Source organism: Eleutherodactylus coqui, chromosome 9 (genome assembly GCF_035609145.1).
Source record: "Eleutherodactylus coqui strain aEleCoq1 chromosome 9, aEleCoq1.hap1, whole genome shotgun sequence".
Lineage (NCBI taxonomy): Eukaryota > Metazoa > Chordata > Amphibia > Anura > Eleutherodactylidae > Eleutherodactylus > Eleutherodactylus coqui.
The window spans coordinates 6,504,574-6,529,082 of NC_089845.1; the positions used below are offsets into that span (position 1 = coordinate 6,504,574).

A 24,509-nucleotide genomic window follows, 5' to 3' on the forward strand; every position below is an offset into this window, starting at 1 on the left:
CCAAGGTCCTGGGGGGAAAGAATCAACTGCGCCAGGTATGGCCTGTGGAACTTCTTTGTGATTAATCCAGTCTTTGGAGCGATGAAAGCAACCGTTACTGATTTAAAGAGACGTTCACAGCTGCACAAGCATCCGAGTCCGCCTTATGCCCATGATTACTGAGAGTGTGAGCCGAGGCCGGGGTCCTTGGCGGGGTGAAACTGCCATGTTTGGGCACTCTGATTTCTTCCTGTGTAATACCATCTTTGAGTTTCATGGGCTCACCTATGCTGTGGGTGCACAAAGACTTCCCATTGCATTGTTTTACCTGTCTGGCAGTAATACACTAACTGACTTGGCTAGGGTGCAGACGGCTTTCCCATTGCGGTGTTTTACCTATCTGGCACATAAACACTAAATGACTAGGACAGAAGTGTGGGCCGAGGTCCTGGGCGGGGTGAAACTCTGCCATGTTTGGGCACTCTCTTTTCTTACTGTTTAATTTTGTCCCTAGGTTCCAGGGTCTCGCCTAAACTGTGGGTGCACAAAGGCTTCCCCATTGCATTGCTCAGCTATCTGACACATACAAAGAATGAATTGGGCAGAAATGTGGGCAGAGGCGGAGGACCTTGGCGGGGTGAAACTTTGCCATGTTTGGGCACTCTGATTTCCTCATGTGTAATACCATGTTTGAGTTCCTTGGGCTCGCCTATGCTGTGGGTACACAAAGACTTTCCATTGCGGTGTTTTACCTGTCTGGCACAAATACACTGACTGACTAGGGCAGAAATGTGGGCCGAGGCCGAGGTCCATGGCGGGGTGAAACTCTGCCATTTTTGGGCACTCTGATTTCTTCCTGTGTAATACCATCTTTGTGCACCGACAGCATAGGCGAGCCCAAGGAACACAAAGACTTCCCATTGCGGTGTTGAGCTATCTGACACCTACACAGAATGAATTGCGCGGGGATACATGGATTTGCTATGTAATTCGCGGCACCTTGGGTCACACAAGGTGGAGGCTGGGACTGAGCCTAACCCTGGGCCCACTCACGTGGTTCACACACAGAGTATTGCTGCATTGTGGAAATGTGTAGAAGTGCTGGCACCTGAGTCCCCTTTATGCCCACGTTTGCGGCTCCTGACAATTTTGTGACGGAGGTGGCACAGGATTGGAATGATGATCGTACGTCAATTTATCATCAATTCTCAACAGCATTGTGGGCTATCGCCGACACTTTCAAAGAGGGTTGCTGTCTAGCCCTGCCAACCCTCTGCAGTGTGTGCCTCTAGTTCCTCCTCATCCAGTACGCACTTATAAATAGACATGAGGGTGGCGTGGCTATGAAGCGAGCGTGTGGCATGAGGGCAGCTGAACGCTGCGCAGGGAAATTTTTGTGGAAGCAGGGTCATGCGGGGGGGGGTTGGACTGCAATGCCAGCATGTGGCCCAGGAGAAGAGGCAGCGGTGTCACCCGCAGGCAGTGATTGACCTTAGTTGCAGGTAGTGTGGTGCTTAGCTAAGATGTGCCAGCGTGTGTGCCTTGCTGGCACACACGCTGGCACATCTTAGTAGCCTTCAGTAGCCAGGAGCAAGGAGATTTTACATTTACAGTGTCCTCCCCAGCTTCTGCGCTTACATCCACCATCTTGCCGACGGGCGTATGGGTCAAAGTTGGGGAAAGGTCCATGGATAAAGATTCCATCGGAGGACATCGTCGTAGGCCTTAGGTAAGTAATTTCACCTCCCCTCATGGATCAGATCTGTGACAGGAGGTGAAATTTTAACTTTCTTTTACTTTTACGTTTTAATTTTCCATTGGATAGGGGTGATCATGTGACTAGGGACCATGTACCGCGGCCCCCCATGAGATCTCCTGGCTCGCGGCTACGTTTAGTAGCCAGGAGCATGGAGATTTTAAATTACCCTGGCAATCCGTGGCTTTTACGCATGCGTCTGCCATTTTGGCGACGGGCATGTGAGCAGAAACCAGGTTAAGGTCCATGGATAAATGTGTCGGTCTTAGGTATGTAATTTCATCTCTCCTCACGGATATGATCTGTGAGGGAGTTGAAACTTAAACTTTTTAAACTTCTTTTTCCTTATTTTACATTTTTTAATTTTACATAATCGCCATTACCCATTGGATAACGGTGATCATGTGATCGGGAACCGCATATAGCGGTCCCCGATAATATCTTTCTGCTCTCGGCTAATCAAAAGCAGGGAGAATTTAAATTTCCTGGGCTGCAAGCCCTTCTGTGACGTGGATGTCGGGCGCGCATGCACAGAAGGCTACATAAGGTCCTCGAATGACCAGAACGCCGCGGGACATAGCGGAGGACGGAGGTGAGTCCTTTCAGCTCCCCTCATGGATCCGATCCATGAGGGGAGATAAATCTTTAACTTTATTTAACTTTTGTTACACTTTTATGCGATTAGATAATGGTGATCATGTGACCAATGATCGCTCACTGCGGCCGCCCATGATAGCTCCAGGCTATCGGCTACCTCCGGCAGCTGACAGCATGGAGCTGTTACGTTCACAGGCCCTGCGGCTTTAATCCTCCGGGCGAGCGTGTTTTTACGGCCCTGAGGATTAAAGCCCACAAAGCCAGGATGTAAAAAGGATATGAGGCTGTCACTAAGGGGTTAAAGGGCTTGTCCAATATTTGTTTTTCCTAAACCATTTTTACCTATGTAATAACATTACAAACAGTCATATACTGCTCTAGGTGCCTTCTAGGTGCAAGTGTAACCGGAAGAACTCATGCTGCTTTAAAGGCAAAGGGCGATCACACCAATATTAATTTGATTTAGCTCTCTTATTTGTTCAGTCACTTTGCATTTGCATCTTGCATTGCTCACAACAGACAGCTTCCCCCATTCCTGCTTAGCATATTTTATGCCCCTTGTACTAAATTGAAATTAAGAAAAAATAAATAATCCCAAAGTTTCAATTGATATCAAATTTCTGTATCTCAGTGTCATTAAATGTGAGTTATGAGGGTTTCAAATTTGGAAAATCATTTGTAATAACTTACTTGAACAGTGGTCGGCGACTAATAGAATGGTATTTAACAAGGAGAAATGCGAAGTCCTACATCTGAGCAAGAAAAAAGAAAAAGCACATACAGAATGGGAGGAATTGGGCTAAGCAGCAGCACATGTGAAAAAGACTTGGTTATACTAATAGATCATAGACTGAACATGAGTCAACAATGTGATGCAGCAGCCAAAAAGGCAAACACAATTCTGGGATGTATTAAGAGAAGCATAGAGTCTAGATCACGGGAGGTCATTATTCCCCTCTACTCTTCCTTAGTCAGACCTCATCTGGTATACTGGGTCCAGTTCTGGGCACCCCACTTTAAAAAAGACATAGACAAACTGGAGCAAGTTCAGAGTTACCCAGATGGTGAGCGGTCTGCAAATCATGTCCTATGAGGAACGGTTAAAGTATCTGGGAATGATTAGCTTGCAAAGAAGAAGGCTGAGAGGAGACTTCATAGCTGTCTACAAATATCTGAAGGGCTGTCACAGTGCAGAGGGATCAGCCCTATTCTCATTTGCACAAGGTAAGACAAGAACCAATGGGATGAAACTGAAAGGAAGGAGACACAGATTAGATATTAGACAGTGAGGGAATCAATGAGTGGAACAGGTTGCCACGGGAGGTGGGGAGTTCTCCTTCAATGGAGGTCTTCAGACAGAGGCTGGACAAACATCTATCTGGGATGATTTAGTGATCCTGCACTGAGCAGGGGGTTGGACCCGATGACCCCGGAGGTCCCTTCCAGCTCTACCATTCTATGATTCTATGACCCTGTACATAGTTTTATCAGGAAAGATTCAGTATAACTTGTATTTTATTCATTTAAACCTTTACTCATTTTGAGCTGAACAGTCCAGTGGGTGGAGCTATCAGTGATTGACAGCCATCATGTATGACTATACATAGAGGGATAGCTGTCAATCATTGATAGCTCCACCCATTGGACTGTGGACTGGAATTAGCAGAGATGTATATGAATAAGGCACACGTTCTACTGAATGTCCACATAAGGCCTTAGTCAGACGGGCGTTTTTTCGCGCGATTTGCGGATCGCATGACGGATGCGCATCCGCAAATCGCGTGACCGGTGCGCGCAAGTCGCCCGCAAATCGCCCGAAAATCTGCTCCTAGCCGCGTTTCATTAGAAACGGGCCGGAGCTGTCCAGCGCATTGCATTCAATGGAGACGGCAATAGAGCTGCCTCAATTTAAAGCAATGCGCTGCGGGCGAGCCCGGGATGAATTGTCGGTAAGGGCTTAAATATATAAGCCCTTCCCTGCAATTCATCCTAAAATGTGTTAAAATAAAAAATATATATATACTCACCTTCTCCCGGCAGCCGGAGCTCCGCGCGGCCGTCCTGCAGTGGGTGTAAAGGGGGTGTGAGTCAGACCTGCCCCCTGATTGGCTCAGCGCTGAGCCAATCAGAGGCATGCCTCACTCACACCCATTCATGAATTCATGAATGGATGTGAGTCAGACCTGCCCCTGATTGGCTCAGCGCTGAGAGGCAGCAGTCACTCACCCATTCATGAATTCATGAATGGGTGTGTGAGTGAAACCGGCCTCTGATTGGTCAGGGCTGTGACCAATCAGAGGCAGATCATTCAGCAGGCAGGGATTTTAAAGCCCCGCCGGCTGAATAGTGCCGAGAAGCAGTTCAGGAGAACTGACAGCGGCCGCGGCTGGACTCCGGCTGCAGCGGAAAGGTGAGTATACAATTTTTTTTTATTTTAACACATTTTAGGATGAATTGCAGGGAAGGGCTTATATATTTAACCCCTTCCCGACAATTCACCCCGCGCACGCCGGCAGCCCATTGCTTTCAATGGAGCGGCTGTATTGCCGCTCCATTGAATTCAATGGGCAAACATCGTTCTTCTCTGCCACAGCTGTTACAGCTGTGGCAGAGAAGAATGATTTGTCTTCTATATGTTCTCAATGGGGTCGGCGCTGCTGCCGCCGGCCCCATTGAGCGCATATACAGAAGAGAACAGAAATCGCAGATCGCAGATAGGTGCGATCTGCGATTTTTTGTTCTATAATTTATCGGACGAGCGCATAAAAAGCGCTCATGTGTCCGATACCATTGCAAAGCAATGGTTTTATAAAATCGCCGGACGCATGCGCATGCGCAAATCGCGGCTAAAAACGCCCGTCTGACTAAGGCCTCAGACTATATATATATCAATCTGCTCAGCTCCTCCAGCTCTATAACATCATGCCTGCAGCTTGGGCACCATGATGACAGCCCCCCTTTAAGACCCTCTTATATATTGCACTGAGTACCTGAGCAGAGGGCAGACAGTGAAGAGTTAAGCATTGTACTCCTGCAGAGAGGGCTGCCAGCCCCCTGCACAGAGCTGCCACTGATTGGTTGGGGGGCTGTCAGTCAGCCGCAGAAGCCGGCTGGACACAATTAGTGAAAGAAAAGCTGCTGCACTGAAACACATGGGGACTTGGAGCGGCCATACAAAGACTGACGGAGTCCCGGCTCCAGAGCAGCAGCTGAGACCCCAGCAGGAGCATGCTTCATCCACTGCGGGGTCCCTGCACTAATTAGGACTGCACATCCTACTATGCAAGGACTAGATCTAAGAGCATTGCAGCCACTGGCACACTAATGAATGTTGCTTGTTCTATGGCTTCTGCTACCTGGAATGCATTGATGATAGGGGAGCTGCCTGCTTACTGACTGACAGCTGCATGGAGAGAGTAGGCATGGAGGGCAGAGGTGGCATCCTGTGCCTCCTGCTGCTGCTTGCACTTCCTTTATGTAAGGTGAGTCTGATGTCTTGTCTGCCTCCTTATTACATGCAAGGTGCCAGCAAGCCAGCTGCTAATGTCTTCTGTCCTACCATTCCACAGGCTGAGGATGCCCCTGTATCTGGTGCACACGGGGGAAGCACCAGTCCCTCCTATATGGCTCTGCACAAGGAGATCTTGGACTTTACTGGACAGGCTGGTGAGTATCCATAATGGAATATGCATGTTATTAGTACTTTATAGCACCGCTGGTAGAAGAACACCTGGAACTGGAACTAATCTGCAACAGCAGCAAGCACTTCATATTGTTCCTGCGCATCTGTTGAAAGATGCCGCCGGTGTGATTGACGTGCCGCCACTAGACCGGGCAGCTAGAACATGCCAACTCTGCCTCTCAGTGGTTTCAGCACCATGGATGTAGTGGTCATCCCTGCTATGTCTGGGACCACTTTAGGGTGCGTTCACACAGGCCAGTTTCATGCACCATATCTGACCAATTGCGCTCAATGTGTTCATTCACAGCAGCCACTGATTTATTTTTTTTTCCTCTGCTTAAAAAATTGCAGCATGTTCTATTTTTGCGCAATTCTGTGTCAGCACTGGCCAGAAATAAAAAAGATTGCACCGCGACTTTCATGCAATCCAATGTTTGTTTTTCCTATTAAAGCGCCATTTTCATACTGTTGCAGAGATGTGACGCTCTTTTCTTGCAAACGCATCACACTCGCTGCAGAGATGACAGGATTTCCTCGTGTGAACGCACCCGTAAGCAGACCAGTGTGTGCTGACCCCCCACCCCTCGGCATCGGCTGGCCGCGGCTCTTAGGTTAGCTGTGATTATAACACACTCGTTGGCCAAGATGAAAGTAAGGGAATCCTTTGGAGAAGACGCTCGGTACTTCCTTAAATATGATTTGATTAGAGGCTCGCTCCTGCGCCCGCTTGATTGACTCCTGACAGTAGTCACTGTAGGAACATTCTGGGAGTCCTGCCAAGGCGACATTCATCTTTGCATGGTGATGTATGTGACCGTCATGTGCCGCGCCGCAGATATCACAATGTCAGCTGATTCATCGCTGGCAACAATATTCGGAGGAAAAGTCTGCAATTCGTTTGCCAATCCAATTAGTATATAGTTGTGCATGTACAGAACACAGCAGGGGGGGGGGGGGGGTTGGGGGGGGAATTAGTGCTGAATTGGTTAAAACTGTAAATTTCATTGGTGGTCTATATTCCTCAAAATGTATGATGCCTGTGAGCTATTTGAGTGCCGTATCTGCTGCGGTCCATGGATGGGCCGTATCTGCTGCGGTCCATGGATGGGCCGTATCTGCTGCGGTCCATGGATGGGCCGTATCTGCTGCGGTCCATGGATGGGCCGTATCTGCTGCGGTCCATGGATGGGCCGTATCTGCTGCGGTCCATGGATGGGCCGTATCTGCTGCGGTCCATGGATGGGCCGTATCTGCTGCGGTCCATGGATGGGCCGTATCTGCTGCGGTCCATGGATGGGCCGTATCTGCTGCGGTCCATGGATGGGCCGTATCTGCTGCGGTCCATGATTGGGCCGTATCTGCTGCGGTCCATGATTGGGCCGTATCTGCTGCGGTCCATGATTGGGCCGTATCTGCTGCGGTCCATGATTGGGCCGTATCTGCTGCGGTCCATGAATGGGCCGTATCTGCTGCGGTCCATGAATGGGCCGTATCTGCTGCGGTCCATGAATGGGCCGTATCTGCTGCGGTCCATGAATGGGCCGTATCTGCTGCGGTCCATGAATGGGCCGTATCTGCTGCGGTCCATGAATGGGCCGTATCTGCTGCGGTCCATGAATGGGCCGTATCTGCTGCGGTCCATGAATGGGCCGTATCTGCTGCGGTCCATGAATGGGCCGTATCTGCTGCGGTCCATGAATGGGCCGTATCTGCTGCGGTCCATGAATGGGCCGTATCTGCTGCGGTCCATGAATGGGCCGTATCTGCTGCGGTCCATGAATGGGCCGTATCTGCTGCGGTCCATGAATGGGCCGTATCTGCTGCGGTCCATGAATGGGCTCTGCTTGTCCGCAGCTCGCATTACTAAGAAGCCTTTATTATGAATTGTCAGCTAAGTTGATATTTAGCCATAGAAGTATAGATGAAGTCAGTGAAGACCAGCGATTGTATTACATGAGTGGAGAGCAGCCTAGACTAAATAGATCTTGCTATGTAGTTCAGTAGGAGTTACATTGACCAACAACACTAGAGGGCGCCCTCGAACTTTGTGTTTCATTTAATGACTTGTATATGGGTCAGAAACGCTCTTTTCTCCTTAGGGAGAGCAACTATATACTATAAACTAAGTGAGGAGACTCAAATGGCCACGCACGCTCCTCTGGGTAATATGCAAATAAGGGAGATGGAATAAATCCTCCACAGTGCCACCTATTGAAAGGCAGCATTCCTTCGAGTCAAAGTGGGACTTTTTATACAAGTCTTGTTACAATGACTGGGAATCAAAAGCAAAGCCAGACCCCATGTACATACAGCTGTTTCCGGGTTATTGCCCATCATCAGTGTACAGTAGGAGTCTGGCTTTTCATGTATGTACATGGAGTCTGGCTTTGCTTTTGATTCCCAGTCATTGTAACAAGACTTGTATAAAAAGTCCCACTTTGACTCGAAGGAATGCTGCCTTTCAATAGGTGGCACTGTGGAGGATTTATTCCATATGACTTGTATATGACACTCTGGGCTTACACTTCTGCGTTTTCCTCCTAAGGGCCCATTCACACAGATGTAAGCACATTACGGTCACATTAATACGCTGTGCATTTACACAACCGAAGATTCCTTACAGCCGCGTATTTTCGGTTTTTCTAAATACACTGCATATGTCTGCAGGCACTACAACTATGCAGAAGGGCCCATGTGTTTGTGGCACAAATACACAGTGAATATGCCGGTTTGCTGCGTATTCGCTCATTTTCCTCAATGCCCCATTGCAGGACGCAATATGCACGGAAATAGGGCATGCTATGTGATTTGCTCACACAATTGAACATCGTGCGAAAAAATACACTCATGTGAGAAACTCCACTGAAACCAATGTGTTCTCTTCACTACGTATGAAGCGCACAAAAACAACTTGCGGGATACATATGTGCACAATGAAGAAATGTTTTTTGTGACTGTGCCTGCGCAAATAGTGAGTGCACCGCTCATTTACCAGTGTGGGGGAATGGCCTCCGCCCTGGTTTGAAAGCCTAACAACGTGCAGTGTTCGCGGGTATGCGCAGGGTGCATACTAGTGCGTTCTGATGGGTGCATTTGCACTCCCCATTGACTCCTACGGGGACTTTTGGTGTGGAAATGTGCACAAAAATAGAGTACGGCTCATTTTATGTCCACGAGCGAAATGCAGGTGCAAAAAAGAGCAGTGAGAATGATCCCATTAAAATTACGGGTTCTATTCACTTCATGTCGTGCGTGCAAAAACTGCCCTGTCAAAGCCCTACGTTGTCTATTTCATCACACTGTGTAGCTGAATGCACTCTTTACATCATCCGGTTTCTTCTAAGGCCCGGCTCACACCAGCGTAATTCCATCACATAATACGGGGTGAATGTACGTTGATTTTCATTGGTCCGTTCACACTTGTGTAGTACGCACATCAAGTAGAACGCAGCATGATCTATTATGCACAATAGAGCCCTATTGTTCTCTACCGCTGCGGGTTATCGCTGTACATACACAATTACACTGCATTAAACACCACGTCACTAAGTGACACAGCGGGAAGTAAGAAAAGTAGAAGAAACAAGTGTGGCGGCGCATGATGGCGTGCGTGGGATCCGCTGCCATGTGCAGTGAAAAACTGCTGCCATACATCGGCTGACACAGCGGTAACACGCTGACTTATACAGGCAGCGTCTTACAACAGCCGCTGAACAGTCGGTATATCTCAAAAACTAACAGCTAAATATCTGTTGTATGTTAATAAAGTTCCAGTTCATTTCTTACATTTTTATTAGACTTCATGAAGCTGAGCGTTCCTGCGGCATCTAGTTGGCACAATTCCTATTTAATTAGTAACTTTTACTTCTCGGTGAGGGGGGGGGGCACTTTATGTTTATCTGTGTAAAAAGGGCCTTACATTATTGACCAGAACGATCGTTGGACCATCCAAATCTAAATAATCATTCATGGCTCCCGATTGAACAATGAATGAGGATTTGTCTGCTTCTCATTCATCTTTGATTTTATGCAGCAATAAAAATAACAGAAAATGTATTTATTTCTGGACAGAGTTTTTTGTTTTTCTCATAGTTTTGGGTGCTGATTCCAAAGTTGTTCTCCGATTTTGACTGTTAGGAACAGAGTTACAGAAAATAACCTTAAGGGCTTATTTAGACGACTGTATATCGGCTCTGTTTTCACGCCGAGCCGATATACGGTGTCCTTGTCTGCAGGGGGGGGGGGGGGGGATGGAAGAGCCAGGAGCAGGCACTGAGCTCCCGCAAGGGGAGGGTTGGAACGGGGGCAGAGCTAGGGGCTGGACTTAGCTCTGCCGCCGTCTTGCCCCATCCTATTGCAAATAGTGGCGAGGGGCAGAAAGGGGGCGGGAGCTCAGTTCCTGCTTCTGGCTCTTCCATCCTCCCCCCCCCCCCTTGCAGACAAGGACACCGTATATCAGCTCGGAATGGAAACCAAGCTGATATACGGTTGTCTAAATAAGCCCTGACGGTAGAATAAAGTGGTATAGATAGATCTGTAATTAAATCGGATTATGTCCTGAATAGGCAACCTACAGCGATAAGCCGCACATAAGGTCGCCCGGTGTGGAGTAACAAAAGGCTTCCAGATAGGAGAACTTAGATGTGATGTTTGCAAACTGCTTCCTTTTCTGTCCGCCATTATTTTTTCCTTGGAATCATTTACTTAAATCAACGTTACAATCACCTTAAGGAAGTTTGTTCAATTCCAACAACTTCTTCTAGGAGAGGGATTGGTTTTGACAACAACTATATCTCTTGAAATAAAGTGTTTGGTGAACTGCTTGGATACATAAACTCCAATGTTTGATACATAAACACACAAGGCCAGAATGATAAGAAAGCTTTGCAGGATACAAGTTTGGGCAGAATCCGACTAAAGGCCTGTTTACACAGAGCAATTGTTCAAAAAATCGGTAATTCAGTCTAAACGCAGCCAACGACAGAACAACAAACCCTAATCATTCACTTTTCATTCATCGTTCATTTTAGGTGAGACTAAAAACCATTGTTTACTCATTCACTTATCGTTCAGTCCCTCTCATTCACCGATGCAGTGAATGTGTGATTTATTTGCCTGTACAGATAGAGCGCACAAGTGAACTCTGGCGTTGTTCGCTTATGCAAATTAGAAATGTAAATGGACCCTAACATGATTTATTAGGCTCATCTGTCCCCACCTTGGTAGTGTCCATGTGACTTTAATTAGCCTAAGAATGGTGACTTTGATGATTGAAAAGGCCAGTTTTATTTCCTGTTCCTTGTTCACAGTAGCCAAGACAAGAGACCTGTCTGAGCACACCAGAAATGGCATCATCAAGCACAAGCAGCCTAGAGGGTACAGGGTTATCTCCAAAGGCTTTGGAATCCTTAATGCAACAGTTCAAAATGTAATCAAGTAGTAATAGTACTCGTGGAACAATCAAGAAGCTTCCACTACATGGTAGAAAGTGGAAAATGGATGAGAGAATCCTACAAATGTTGGTTCTAAATGTGGCAAAGAAATGAGGTGCAACATCCAAAGAACTTCAGGCTCAGCTGGAGACTTCAGGAGTGAGAGTTTCAAGTTTTCAACCCTTACTGTATGCCACTGAATACAACGGGGTTCTGCGGTTGAAGTCCATAAAAAAGAGCAACTGAACTGCAGAAAAAGTTACATAAACTACAGTCCTTCTGGGAAAATGTTCCATGAACAGATGAGCTCTTTGGAAATCCATACCAGTGTGATGTTCTACAATAGGGAGCTGGCAGTGTAATAGGAGGCAGCTCTCCCATTGATTTCAAATTACACTGACCATCGATGACTACGTCCGGCTTACTGCACTGACAGCAGGCCAAACGAGCGGTGGGTCTCCATCGATCAACTATTGATGACCTATCCTGAGTACAGGTCATCAATAAAGTCCCAGAATACCTTTTGTAAGGTATTTTGCCGCTGAGCAGATACTGCAAGGTGCTCTACTGGACCGCATAAGGCTATTGCTATGCAAAATCTGTGCGCCACTAGAAGCGATGCATCATCTGCACTTCCTGTATATGGGGAGCTGGTTGCTCTAAAGACAAAAGTAGGCTCAGCTTGATCCTACAGTTACTCCTTCAGGACATTCAACTCCACACTTCTTAACACAGGCAGATATACATTTAGTTTGTGATTTAGGTCTAAGTAAGAGGAAGGTGGAACTTCTGGGCTCCAGGTTGCAAGAATGGAATCTTATCAAACCCAAAACAAGTGTAACTATTTTTATAGGCAAAACGAAGGAAGTCCTGAGCATTTTTTCATCCATGATGGGACCCAAACTTTTTGTAGCAACATAACTGGTTTGATATCAGGTCTGGATAACTCTTATGAGGCCCACTAGTGGAGTCTGGTCATAGACACATCAAAAACCAGTTTGAAAGTAGTTCTGCCTCACATTGGCAATTGCTATGTTCTGTTCCAGAAGGTTATGCCAATCATGCAAAGAAGTCCCATGAAATGCTGCAGCGTATGCTTCACTCAGTTATATACTCTGAACACACCTGCGAGATCTGTGGAGGCTTGAAGATCATTGCTATCATATTTGAAATTCAGACAGGGTTCACAAAATATTCCTGTTTTCTGTGTCAGTGGGATAGCCATGACGGGCAATCTCACGACATAATAAAAGACTGGCCAGACAGAAGGTGGAGAGTTTGGGGCAAAAATGTTTAATGGGAGCATCTTGTGTCCTCTGAAGACCTCCTGCTCCCTACATTACAGATTAAATTGGGTCTTATGAAACAGTCACACAGGCAGCTGCCGTACGGCGCAGGGGAGCCCCAGTTCTTGACATCTCCCCTGGCCGCCAGGCTCCTTCTCGCCACCGGGTGTCTAGGGACGCAGCGGAGGCCGCCCTGCGTCCTCGGCTCCATGGCAACCCGGCACTCATCCTCTCCGCCTCCCGTGGGGCTGGGGGCGGGGTCCACAGCGGGGCTGGGTGTTCCCGGTGGCTGTCAGACTTCCCGCCCCAATCAGCTGCTGGGACAGGAGCTCAGACAGGATTTAAACCTGTCTGTGTGTGCCAATGGTTGCCAGTGTTAGTTTGGTCTTCCAGCTGCACCCACGTATTGTTTGACTCCTGTTGTGACCCTGGCTTTCTGCTTTCTGCACTTGACTTCGTTTTTGCCTTGCCCTCTGTACCGCGTACCCTCCTATTGCCGACCCGGATAGTCTGACCATTCTACTGTTTGTTTGTCTCCAGTGTCTGTTTGTCGATCCTGTGTCCCGCTTCCCTAGTTTAGTGTAGGGACTGCCGCCCAGTTGTTGCCCTGGGGGTTAGCCCAGGGGGGTGAGTAGGCAGGGACAGGGGTTACAGGTTTTCTCAGGGACTTCCAATATACCGGACCCTGTCCTGACAAGATTCTATGAATGCTTAAAGGTGTTCCGTCATTAAAAAAAATACTATACTCGTCTGTTTCTCCCCCATCAGCCTCCTTAGCACATCTTCTCATCGCTGAGCTTCTCCAGTGTCCCGGGTCACCTCATCACACGCTGGCTGGATTGTTATGAAGGCTGCTTTCCTCACATTCTCTTCCAGCCGGGTCAGTGAAGGTCACGTCCCTATTCTGTTGCGTTCACTCGCTAGGAAGGAATGTTGATCTATTGCAGAGACAGCGAGCATGAGCAGTCTCTACAATAACTCGGCACTCCCTATTTTGGCGTTGAAGACGAAACGATGTTTAGTAGATTTTCATCTCCATTTTTCAAAAGCCATAACTTTTTTATTTTTCCGTAGACACAGACATATAAGGGCTTGTTTTTTGTGTGGCGAACTGTAATTTTTATCGGTGCCATTTTGGGGTACATAAAAAAAGTTTTACAATGTAGTTTTTTATGATTTCAGGAAGAGAAAACGCATCAATTCTGTCATAGATTTTTTTTTTTTTTAAGCATTAATTATGCCGCATAAATGACACAATACATTTTTTTTTCTGCAGGCCGGTACGATTTTACGTTTTTCACCTTTTCTGCAATAAAGAACTTTCTTGGAAAAAAAAATTCTAAATTGCTGCATTCAAAGTCCTATAACTTTTTTTAATTTTTCTATGTACGGAGCTTTGTGAGGGCTTATTTTTTTGTGAGATGAGCTATAGTTTTTATTGGTACCATTTTGGGGTACATACGATTTTTTTGATAACACATATTGCATCTTTTTGGAGGCAGAATGCTAAAAACTAGCATTGTACGCTTTTTGCTGTGCAGGATAAAAAGCATGTTCAATTTATTGTACGTGTCTTTACGGACATGATATCAAATATGTGGATTTTTTTATGCTAATATGAGAAAAAGCATAAAAAGAGGGGGTATTTTTACTTCTGCATTTTTATTTTTTGTACATTATTTTGATTTTTTATTTTTTTTTCTTTACCCCATTTTTGTCCCTCTGGGGGACTTGCACTGTAGCACCGATGGTCGCTACGATAAAGCATTGCAGGACTTCTGTCCTGCAATGCCTTATCGCTTATTACAGTGATCACAGGCACTGGCAATACAGGACGCCGGTATCTGGTGTCCTGTTGCCATGGCAATCAGCCGGGCTCTCTGTGATAACATTGTGAGAGCCGGCTGAAGTCACAGAGGGAGCGTGAAGTAAGACCACCATCCAGCAGTAAGACCACCATCCATCAGAGCACTCTAGCGTGAGTCACATACCGCATGAGGTGGTTTGAAGTGTAGATTTCACAGCTCCTGAGGAAGGCTGGGCCGTATGTGAAGTATGCATAGCATATCAACATCCCTGCTGTAGCTCTCACCATCTTGTGAACCAGACCTCAGCTATACTTCCTGACTATGTTATTGCTTTAACCCTCTGTACTGCACTACCATTTTGTGAACCAGACCTTGGTTATACCTCCTGACTACGTTATTGTTTCAACCCTCTGTACTGCATCGCCATCTTGTGTACCAGACCTCGGCTATACCTCCTGACTACGTTATTGCTTTAACCCTCTGTACTGCACTGCCATTTTGTGAACCAGACCCTGGCTACTCCTGGACCACGCTACCTTCCTGTAAGTGGTTACAGCAAGAGACTTCAGTCACACGCTAGACTCTAAACAGAATAAACACGCGCCCAGAAATGGAGTCCGCGGTGGCCACTTTAAGGAAACGAGTCATGAAACTGCAATCATTTTGTGCCACATATTAGGAGAAGGTTTCTACCTTAGAAAAAGCGGTAGATGGGTTACAGCAACAAGTACATGAGTTGCACCATTCAGAGACCGACGTTTGCATGCCACTACATCAGGATTTGGTGGGGACCGCCGCCAATGCAGAGGGTTTCTAAACTAATGCCGCATCTACTTCCAGATGAGACACACTCCATTTACCAATGACTGAAAAAAGGTGATGATATTATCAACCTGTTGGAAGGGGAGGCGCTTGCTTAGGCCTCATCTTATGAGGAAAACAACAGTACCTTTCTTGATGACCTCCGTACCTTCATTGGGGTTATGGATCAAGTGTTCGACAACCCCCAACCACGGTGCAATGGCCAAAAGAAAATTGCGTAATCTCCGACAGGGTCGGCGTTCGGTCGCTGAGTATACAGCGGATTTTCATCGCTGGGCCAATGACACTGCGTGGAACCACGCCATGCAGCTAAGTCAGTTCCGAAGAGGTTAAAGACGAACAGGCTAGAGTGGAGACCGGAGATGATATGGAAGACTTCATTCAATTAAGTATCTGCATAGATCAGAGGCTTACAGAACGGTGAAAGGAGACGTTACGGTTTTTCGGAAATAACCCCTCCTATTCAGCCCATCCACCTTAAACACCCAACCAAGAGCGGACTTTACCTGAACCTATGCAAATTGACACCATCCACAAACCTCTCCACATGTCAGAGAAAGAGAGGCGGCGGTCTGAGAATGTATTCCTGAACTGCGGGGGTCCGGTCATTATGCTATGATCTGTCCTAATAAATTCCAGAGGACCATTGCCCTCACACATGCTAAGACCATAATTAAGGGCTCCCACACTCTTGCGTTTTTTAACGCGAATGTCGATGGGACTTTCTAATGTTAAAAACACATCGCAAGTTTTGTGCTTTCTGATTTTTGTGTGAGGCGTTTTTAACATTAGAAAGTCCCATTGACAGTCATGTTAAAAAAACCCACAAGTGTGTGGAAGCCCTAACTCTGCCATCCCGAAAGAATGGAATACTGAACGGCCAGCTATTCAATCCGTCACCCAAAAGGACAAGGAGAGACATCACCCATCCCTCCGTTTTGTGTTCACTATCCAGATGATTATGGGCAACTGCCGAATCTTTGGCATTGCCATGTTGGATTTGTGGGAACTTCATGGACTGTCAATACATTCTGGATAACCATATTGCAACCAGAGCTAAGGCTGAACTCGTTGTTGTGCAAACCGTGGACGGGTCCTCTCTTGTTTCTGGGCCTGTCACTCAGGAGACAATTGAACTGGAGGTTTAAGTGGAGCCAAATCATCCGAAGACCATCAGCTTTCATCTCATCTCCACTCCAAAATTTCCAGTCATCCTAGGAATCCCTTGGTTCTCTGTTCACAATCCGGAATCAAGAACCATCACCTTCCTCAAAGAGCATTGTAGGGTGAATTGCCAAGCCAAGCTGCCCATGCCCAGTCTGTACCCCATTTCTTTTTCTTATATATATATATAGCCATTCATTAATGGAGTCATTCGTGCATTTAGGGTCACTGGCACGTTGTGGGATCCACTTTTGGTTGATTTTACATTTTTCTGATGAGATTATTTCACATTCTCCTCAAGCACTCTCTGGTACAATGAAGAGTTAATAGCACATTCTATGACCTATGAATCGGCAAGGCGGCCCTAAAGCAGAACATTTCCACCACCGAGCTCTACAGCTGCTACCTGCTTCTTCTAGCAAATACTGTCTTTGGTGTTCTCCAAACATCATGGCCAAATAACTCTATATTTACCTTGTCTGTCCAGAGCAAGTTGGCCTGATTTATCAAAATTAGCTAACAGTAAAATGGCCTTCTCTTCCTAGCAACCGGTGACAGCTCTGGCAGGGTGCTTTGGGAACAACGTTAGTTTTCTAGTAGGCAGTTTTGATAAATGATGTCCATTGTTTCAGTGTTTGCTTAGATGTTCACTGGCAATATTTAGCCTTGGCCTGATGTTCTTTGTAAACTACAACAGCTTCCTCCTGGCAACTCTCATGTTGATCTACTTGTGCAGCCTTCTTCTAATGGCAGACCCATGCACTTTAATAAGACAAGTGATAAGGGGTACCTGGAGGTAATAGAAGACGGCCAACATGTGAGCAGCTAATTCTAGCGAGTGGGGGTATCTCCACATAAAGGTCCACTTTAGAGTAATACAAGCGGATGGCCTAAGGGCTCGGTCACACGGACACAAGTGTGTTTTGGTCACCTAAATACCCAGCATATTTACGTAATTGAAAATACCATTTGCCTGCGTATTTTGGCCGCTGTTGCTGGGTTTTGTGTGCGCATGCAAAAAAGTACGCAGAGGGGCCTATTGATTTGCTCGCAGATACGCAGCGAATACGCAGGTTTCATATTCACTGGCCTATTTGTCCTGGCCCATTCTCCAACAGCCTATATGCACCAAAATGGGACACGCCACTGACTTTATTAATGTGATTGAACATTGCGTGAAAAATTATGCACATGTGAACAAACCCATTGTAAACAATGGGTTCTATTCATTGCGTATTGCATGCGCATAACTTGTGCGTGTAATACGTGGCAAATACGCATGAACAAGCCCTGATTCATGCTCATTAGAAGGGCTGCTCCCTTTAGAGGCTGCAGCGATGGACAGGGATAACAAGTTCCTGCGGCGGTTCTTCTTAGCGCTTCTAGCAGAATGCTGCACTTGCCGGCATGCGGTTGTTTAAGTCTTCATTCATGATTACGCTATAAAGTTTAGATTATTCCGTATAAAATCCTAGGAAGCGTTCCTACAGAAAGCCCGATAAGTTCCATATGTCCGCCCTTCTCTCATGGCTGTAGATCATGGACCTGTATCTTAAAGCGTACCTGCACTTTCAGATGACTTGTTCAGAACCAGCTGCCATCTGTACATGACCCTATATCTGGCCAGCTGCCATCTGTACATGACCCTATATCTGGCCAGCTGCCATCTGTACATGACCCTATATCTGGCCAGCTGCCATCTGTACATGACCCTATATCTGGCCAGCTGCCATCTGTACATGATACTATATCTGGCCAGCTGCCATCTGTACATGACCCTATATCTGGCCAGCTGCCATCTGTACATGACCCTATATCTGGCCAGCTGCCATCTGTACATGACCCTATATCTGGCCAGCTGCCATCTGTACATGACCCTATATCTGGCCAGCTGCCATCTGTACATGACCCTATATCTGGCCAGTATAGTCTTGTATCCTGCATTTTTCTTTTCCAGTTTTCCACTCTTGCTGCTTTATCTCTAATTTCTAGTTTTCCCTGCTGTGCTGAAGGGTGACTAGTGCTGTGATGGCTCCCATTAACGCCACATGGAGAAAACAGTAGATTCCTTTACTGAGACTTACCTGGCAGCATGACGCCCTGCACCATTTCCTATCTTCTGTCTTGTTATGTCTGTTACTAGCAATAAACTTTACTTGACAACAGGCAGTGGACGGCAAATCAGATAGATGTGAGACCCCTCCCCCCCCCCCCCCCCCCTAGTGTCAAGCACTTCAGTGGGGGGTTTTTAGCACAAAAATGTAATTTTAGGTAAAGTGATTCATATTTTTACTACTTATCACATTGGCTTTTATATTAAGACTAGTAATTATTAGGAAATTATAGCACCAGTGTTTCTGATGGTGCAATGCACTACACAGCTCTGCTATATACATTCTTCATCCAGTACAACAGGGATCACAAGCTGCACAGCAGAGTACTGCACATGTTACCCTGGACTCCTCCCACACGGGTGACTGATCACATGACTGTGACATCCTCACAGGTCCTGTAAGCACACAGCGGCTGTCCAGCTAGGTGGTGGTTAGTATTTCAACTGAGGCTGCGGGAATTTGTAGGGCATGATGTCTGCACGTAATCTGCACAGGCATGAAGGACTTGTGATGACCTCACCATCATGTGATCAGGGTGGAGTGGAGCATATAACTCACTCACGGACGGACAGGTGGTCGTTGGTGTCTGCACAGGGCTGAAGGACCTGTGATGACATCAGCATAATGTAATCAGTGTGGAGCATGTAACTCGTTCACAGACAGACAGGTAGTTGTTAGTATCTGCACAGGGATAAAGGACCTGTCATGACATCGCTGTCATGTAATCAGGACAGAGCATGTAACTCGCTCACAGACGGACAGGTGGTTGTTAGTATCAGCACAGGGATAAATGACGTGTGATGATATCACTGTCATGTAATCAGGGCGGAGCATGCAACTCGCTCACCGACGGACAGGTGGACATTAGTATCTGCACAGGGATAAAGGACCTGTGATGACATCACCATCATGTGATCAGGGCGAAGCATGTAACTCACAAACTGACAGGTGGTCGTTAGTATCTGCACAGGGATGAAGGACCTGTGATGACGTCACTGTCATGGAATCAGGGTGGAGCATGTAACTCACGGACAGACCGGTGGTTGTTAGTGTTTTGACAAGTTGTCTCAAAGTGCAATGGCTACTCAAGCTGTATTATAAACAGTGATATCTTTGCATTGTGCTAAGTAGATTACTTATGGAACATCACATTTTCAACCTTTGTTTTTACAGAGTGCATATTTCATTTTTTCACACATGTTGATAAACGAGTTGTGTTTAACTTGTTGTCATTTTTGTTCTTCACAGACTATGATATTGTTGAGGCATATGAAGTGGACAGAGCTGGGAATTACATCACACATGATATTAGCCACAGTCATAGACGCAAGAGATCAGCAGACTCAGGCCCTGTTCATCTCAAGATTCACGGATTTGGAAATGATCTGCATATGGAATTAAAATATGCAAATAATTTAATGGCTCCAGGATTTACAGTTCAAACATTTAAAGGTGGAAGAACCAAGTCTACAGAAGTCTACTCTTCCCAGGACTTCTGTTTTTATCAAGGAACACTGCTGTCCCATAAGCACTCAACTGTAGCACTTTCAACATGCAATGGCCTGGTGAGTCAACTACTGTGAACGGGTTTTACGTCTCAAGGTCTTAACGCCGTACGCCTGTGATTCCCCCAAACTGTATGGTAGCAAAAATGTTTTTTTTTTTGTTCATATATATTGTCAAGTATCTGAAGTCTAGTATTTGTCTGGCAGGTTATATTATATGAGCGTTATTGATACGATAGGTTAGTAGATAACACATGAGAACATTGACCTAAGTGGTTTTACAGGCCTCTCACTGGACAAGAGTTTTGCACGTTAGATCTTTGCTTATGTCTGTTAATCTTTTACAACCGAATATATAGATTTTTTTTTTTATTGCCATAGACACAATTCTTAGAACAACCAATACTACGGTAACAGAAGATGTGTAGGAATCCGGACACAAGAGTTGAATTTTCTTTGCTTTATTTTCGTTTAAGCTTGCATGATCAGGTAGATGGTATCACAAGAACGCGTTTCGGCGTAATGCCTTGTTCACCTCAATGTATGATACATAGCTTACTGATTTATAGGTTAAAAACAATTACTACTGATTCCAGATACCGATATGTTAACTCCTTCATTACATTTGGTTTGCTGCCGGTTCTCTTCCCTCAGAACCCGCTGCTTAAACCTTACTAAATAATTAACCCTTACAGATCATTGTGTATTAAATACTGAACCCTTGTGGCACTCATAGACATTAATGCGATCATGATACTGTAATATATATTCATCATTAGTTGTAACTGAAAACACATTAAGGAATTTATACTGCCTGAGAATTCCTTAAAGGGGTTGTCCCGCGGCAGCAAGTGGGTCTATACACTTCTGTATGGCCATATTAATGCACTTTGTAATGTACATTGTGCATTAATTATGAGCCATACAGAAGTTATCAGAAGTTTTTCACTTACCTGCTCCGTTGCTGGCGTCCTCGTCTCCATGGTGCCGACTAATTTTCGCCGTCTAATGGCCAAATTAGACGCGCTTGCGCAGTCCGGGTCTTCTTCTCTTCTCAATGGGGCTCCGTGTAGCTCCGCCCCGTCACGTGCCGATTTCAGCCAATCAGGAGGCTGGAATCGGCAATGGACCGCACAGAAGAGCTGCGGTCCACGGAGGTAGAAGATCCCGGCGGCCATCTTCAACCGGTAAGTAAGAAGTCACCGTAGCGCGGGGATTCAGGTAAGCGCTGTGCGGTGCTCTTTTTTAACCCCTGCATCGGGGTTGTCTCGCGCCGAACGGGGGGGGGGGGGGGGGGGGTTTGAAAAAAAAAAAAAAAACTGTTTCGGCGCGGGACAACCCCTTCAATTCCTTAATGTGTTTTCAGTTACAACTAATGATGAATATATATTACAGTATAATTTATAAAGGATTTTTTTGAGTGCATAGCATGATCGCATTAATGCCTATTAGTGCCACAAGGGGTCAGTATTTAATACACAATGATCTGTAAGGGTTAATTATTTAGTAAGGTTTAAGCAGCGGGTTCTGAGGGAAGAGAACCAGCAGCAAACCAAATGTAATGAAGGAGTTAACATATCGGTATCTGGAATCAGTAGTAATTGTTTTTAACCTATAAATCAGTAAGCTATGTAACATACATTGAGGTGAACAAGGCATTACGCCGAAACGCGTTCTTGTGATACCATCTACCTGATCATGCAAGCTTAAGATGAAAATAAAGCAAGGAAAATTCAACTCTTGTGTCCAGATTCCTACACATCTTCTGTTGTTGAACAAGCCACAGGACCGGACGGCTAAACGGATCTGAGGTTGATTTTCTGTGCGCATACAGACCACAAGCACCGCGAGCTCCCCGGGGAGGTGAGATAACCTTTTATTATTGCAGTACTACTGTAGGTGACTCAACAACCCTCCAAAATTGGTAATTCTATAAGTTTATTACAGTACGCAATCAAAACCTACTAATCAAGGATCCATATATTGCTATAAGTATATTGCCACATATGCAGCCCAGAAATGTGTTTAATAAATATGGGTTGGCCTTTGGTGTTATATGAAAAGTCTGGTGTAAGCGTGGCCACCATTATCACAAGGTATATAATCCCCGTCTGACCCTAAAATAAGTGGCCGCGTTTTTCAGCAACCTCCCACTACTAGCCCTCGTAGACCATACCCAACTACTAAAATTTCTACCTAACTGCGTAGCAATATAGTAAACCCAGGGACAGGAGTGGTGCCAAAGGCCATGTGACCCATTTGTTTGTAGCATTGGTGGGCGTTCTAGTGATTTGACATCATTAATACAGATGTCAGGATGACATCCACCCAGGTCACTCCAAAGTAAACCCATCCTTTTCAAATACTACTACCAAAGACCAATGCAGCTGAGCATGGAATAAACCTGCTTGGGAAAAGCTCTATTTTATGTTTGCACTTGACCCAATATTTCAATTTTTTTGGAATGCCCTAAAGTATCATCAGAAACTTTAATTAGTGGAAGGCCATGCGTTGAGCGCTGCACCCGTTCAGCCTCTTTAGTTGTTTTGGGGTTCTCCTTGGCAGTCGAATGATTGAGAAGAGCCAGAAAATACTGATGGTAATGTAAGGAGCACACCACTTGCACCCTTCAGTTCTCGCCACTGGTGGAGGTCTCTGCTCCTGGATCCCAATTAATCAAAAGTTCTTATGTTTCTTTATGTTTTAAGCATGCGACCCTCAAAGCAAAGCTGCAACCCACCGTCCCTAGTGTAACAACTTCTGGGGTTTGTTGCAAATTGCTTTAGTGGCTTAGTCTGTAGTCTTCAGTCGTTTAGTATTTCAGTCACAGATGTTCCATGGTGTAATAACCCAAGTCTACGCGGTCCTGCTATCACTTTCATGCCTGTATCTTCTTCTGCATTTCTCCTCCGTCAGGCTAGTTCCACACAAGAAAATCATGGAGAAATTGCATCTCCCCCCCCCCCCCAGCGGCTGCACTGGTTCTCGCTAAATCATCGCTGCCCCTCACGATTTTATCGCTCAATTTTTGACGCAATTTTTTTTTTTGTGGAAGTCAATACGATTTTCTAATGTTAAAGTCGCATCATGAGATATATATATATATATATATATATATATATATATATATATTGAATGTATGCGTGTCTATCTGTCTGTGTGTGTGTGTGTTCTTTATGCGCTACTGCACCATTCATCTGATCGCCATGAAACTTTGGGAAGTTGTTGAGTACACTCCTGGGAAGATTATAGGCATAGTACAAATATTCTACGATAAATGGCGCGCATGCGAGCATCGTCGACAGTTACGACCCCCCCCCACGTAGATCGTTCGATTTCCATCACTGCCACTAATTCTCTTACTTCCCGATGTCGCAGAAACAGGAAATTTGGCACGAGCATTGATTATGTCATAAATCGGAAAAGCTAATGGGTCCCAACTCGATTTTTCAATTCTATGCGCCAAAGAATTAGCGTCCAAATTTTACGTACGGAATCTAATTCTCTCACTTCCTGATATATATAAATGAATGTATGTCTGTCTGCTGTCCTTTATGCATTACTACACCATTCATCCAATCACCATGAGACTTTGGGAAGTTGCTGAGTACACTCCTGGGGAGATTACTGGCATAGTACAACTATCCTACTATAGGTGGCGCGCGTGCGAGCGTCGTCGACAGTTATGCCCCCCAGACAAAGATCGTTTGATTTCCATCTCAAGCACGAAAGCAAAAGGCATTACGAGCAACGGGATGAGTGTTCAACCAGAAAATGATGCATCCGCCGAATGTTTCACAAGACAATTGCTGGATATTGAGAATGCTGAGGTAAAATGAAAGCTCTGCTGTGATTGGTTGTTATATATTATACTGCTGAGGTAAAATGAAAGCTGCGCTGTGATTGGTTGCTATTTCTTATACTGCTGAGGTAATATGAAAGCTGTGCTGTGATTGGTGGCTACTTATACTACTGAGGTTGCATGAAAGCTGTGCTGCGATTCGTTGTTATATATTATACCACTGAGATAACATGAAAGCTGCGCTGTGATTGGTTGCTATATATAATACCGCAGAGGTAACATGAAAGCTGCGCTGTGATTGGTTGCTATATATAATACCGCAGAGGTAACATGAAAGCTGCGCTGTGATTGGTTGCTATTTTTTATACTGCTGAGGTAACATGAAAGCTGCGCTGTGATTGGTTGCTATTTTTTATATTGCTGAGGCAGAATAAAAGTTGCGCTGTGATTGGTTATTTCTCTTACTGCTGAGGTAACATGAAAGCTGTGCTGTGATTGGTTGTTATATATTATACTGAGGTAGCATGAAAGCTGTGCTGTGATTGGTTGTTATATTTTATAG

At 45.6% G+C, this 24,509-nt stretch overlaps 1 protein-coding gene across 1 annotated transcript in view; it reads left to right on the forward strand.

The window, feature by feature from the left end:
- Nucleotides 1-5,464: 5,464 nt before the first annotated feature.
- ADAMTS16 (ADAM metallopeptidase with thrombospondin type 1 motif 16) overlaps nt 5,465-24,509 on the forward strand; it is a 298,537-nt gene continuing 279,492 nt past the window's right edge. The window contains exons 1-3 of the mRNA XM_066579089.1: nt 5,465-5,814; nt 5,902-5,998; nt 19,889-20,205. Coding sequence (XP_066435186.1) covers nt 5,740-5,814; nt 5,902-5,998; nt 19,889-20,205 — 489 coding nt within the window. The 5' untranslated portion in view covers nt 5,465-5,739. The remainder of the gene's footprint in view (nt 5,815-5,901; nt 5,999-19,888; nt 20,206-24,509) is intronic.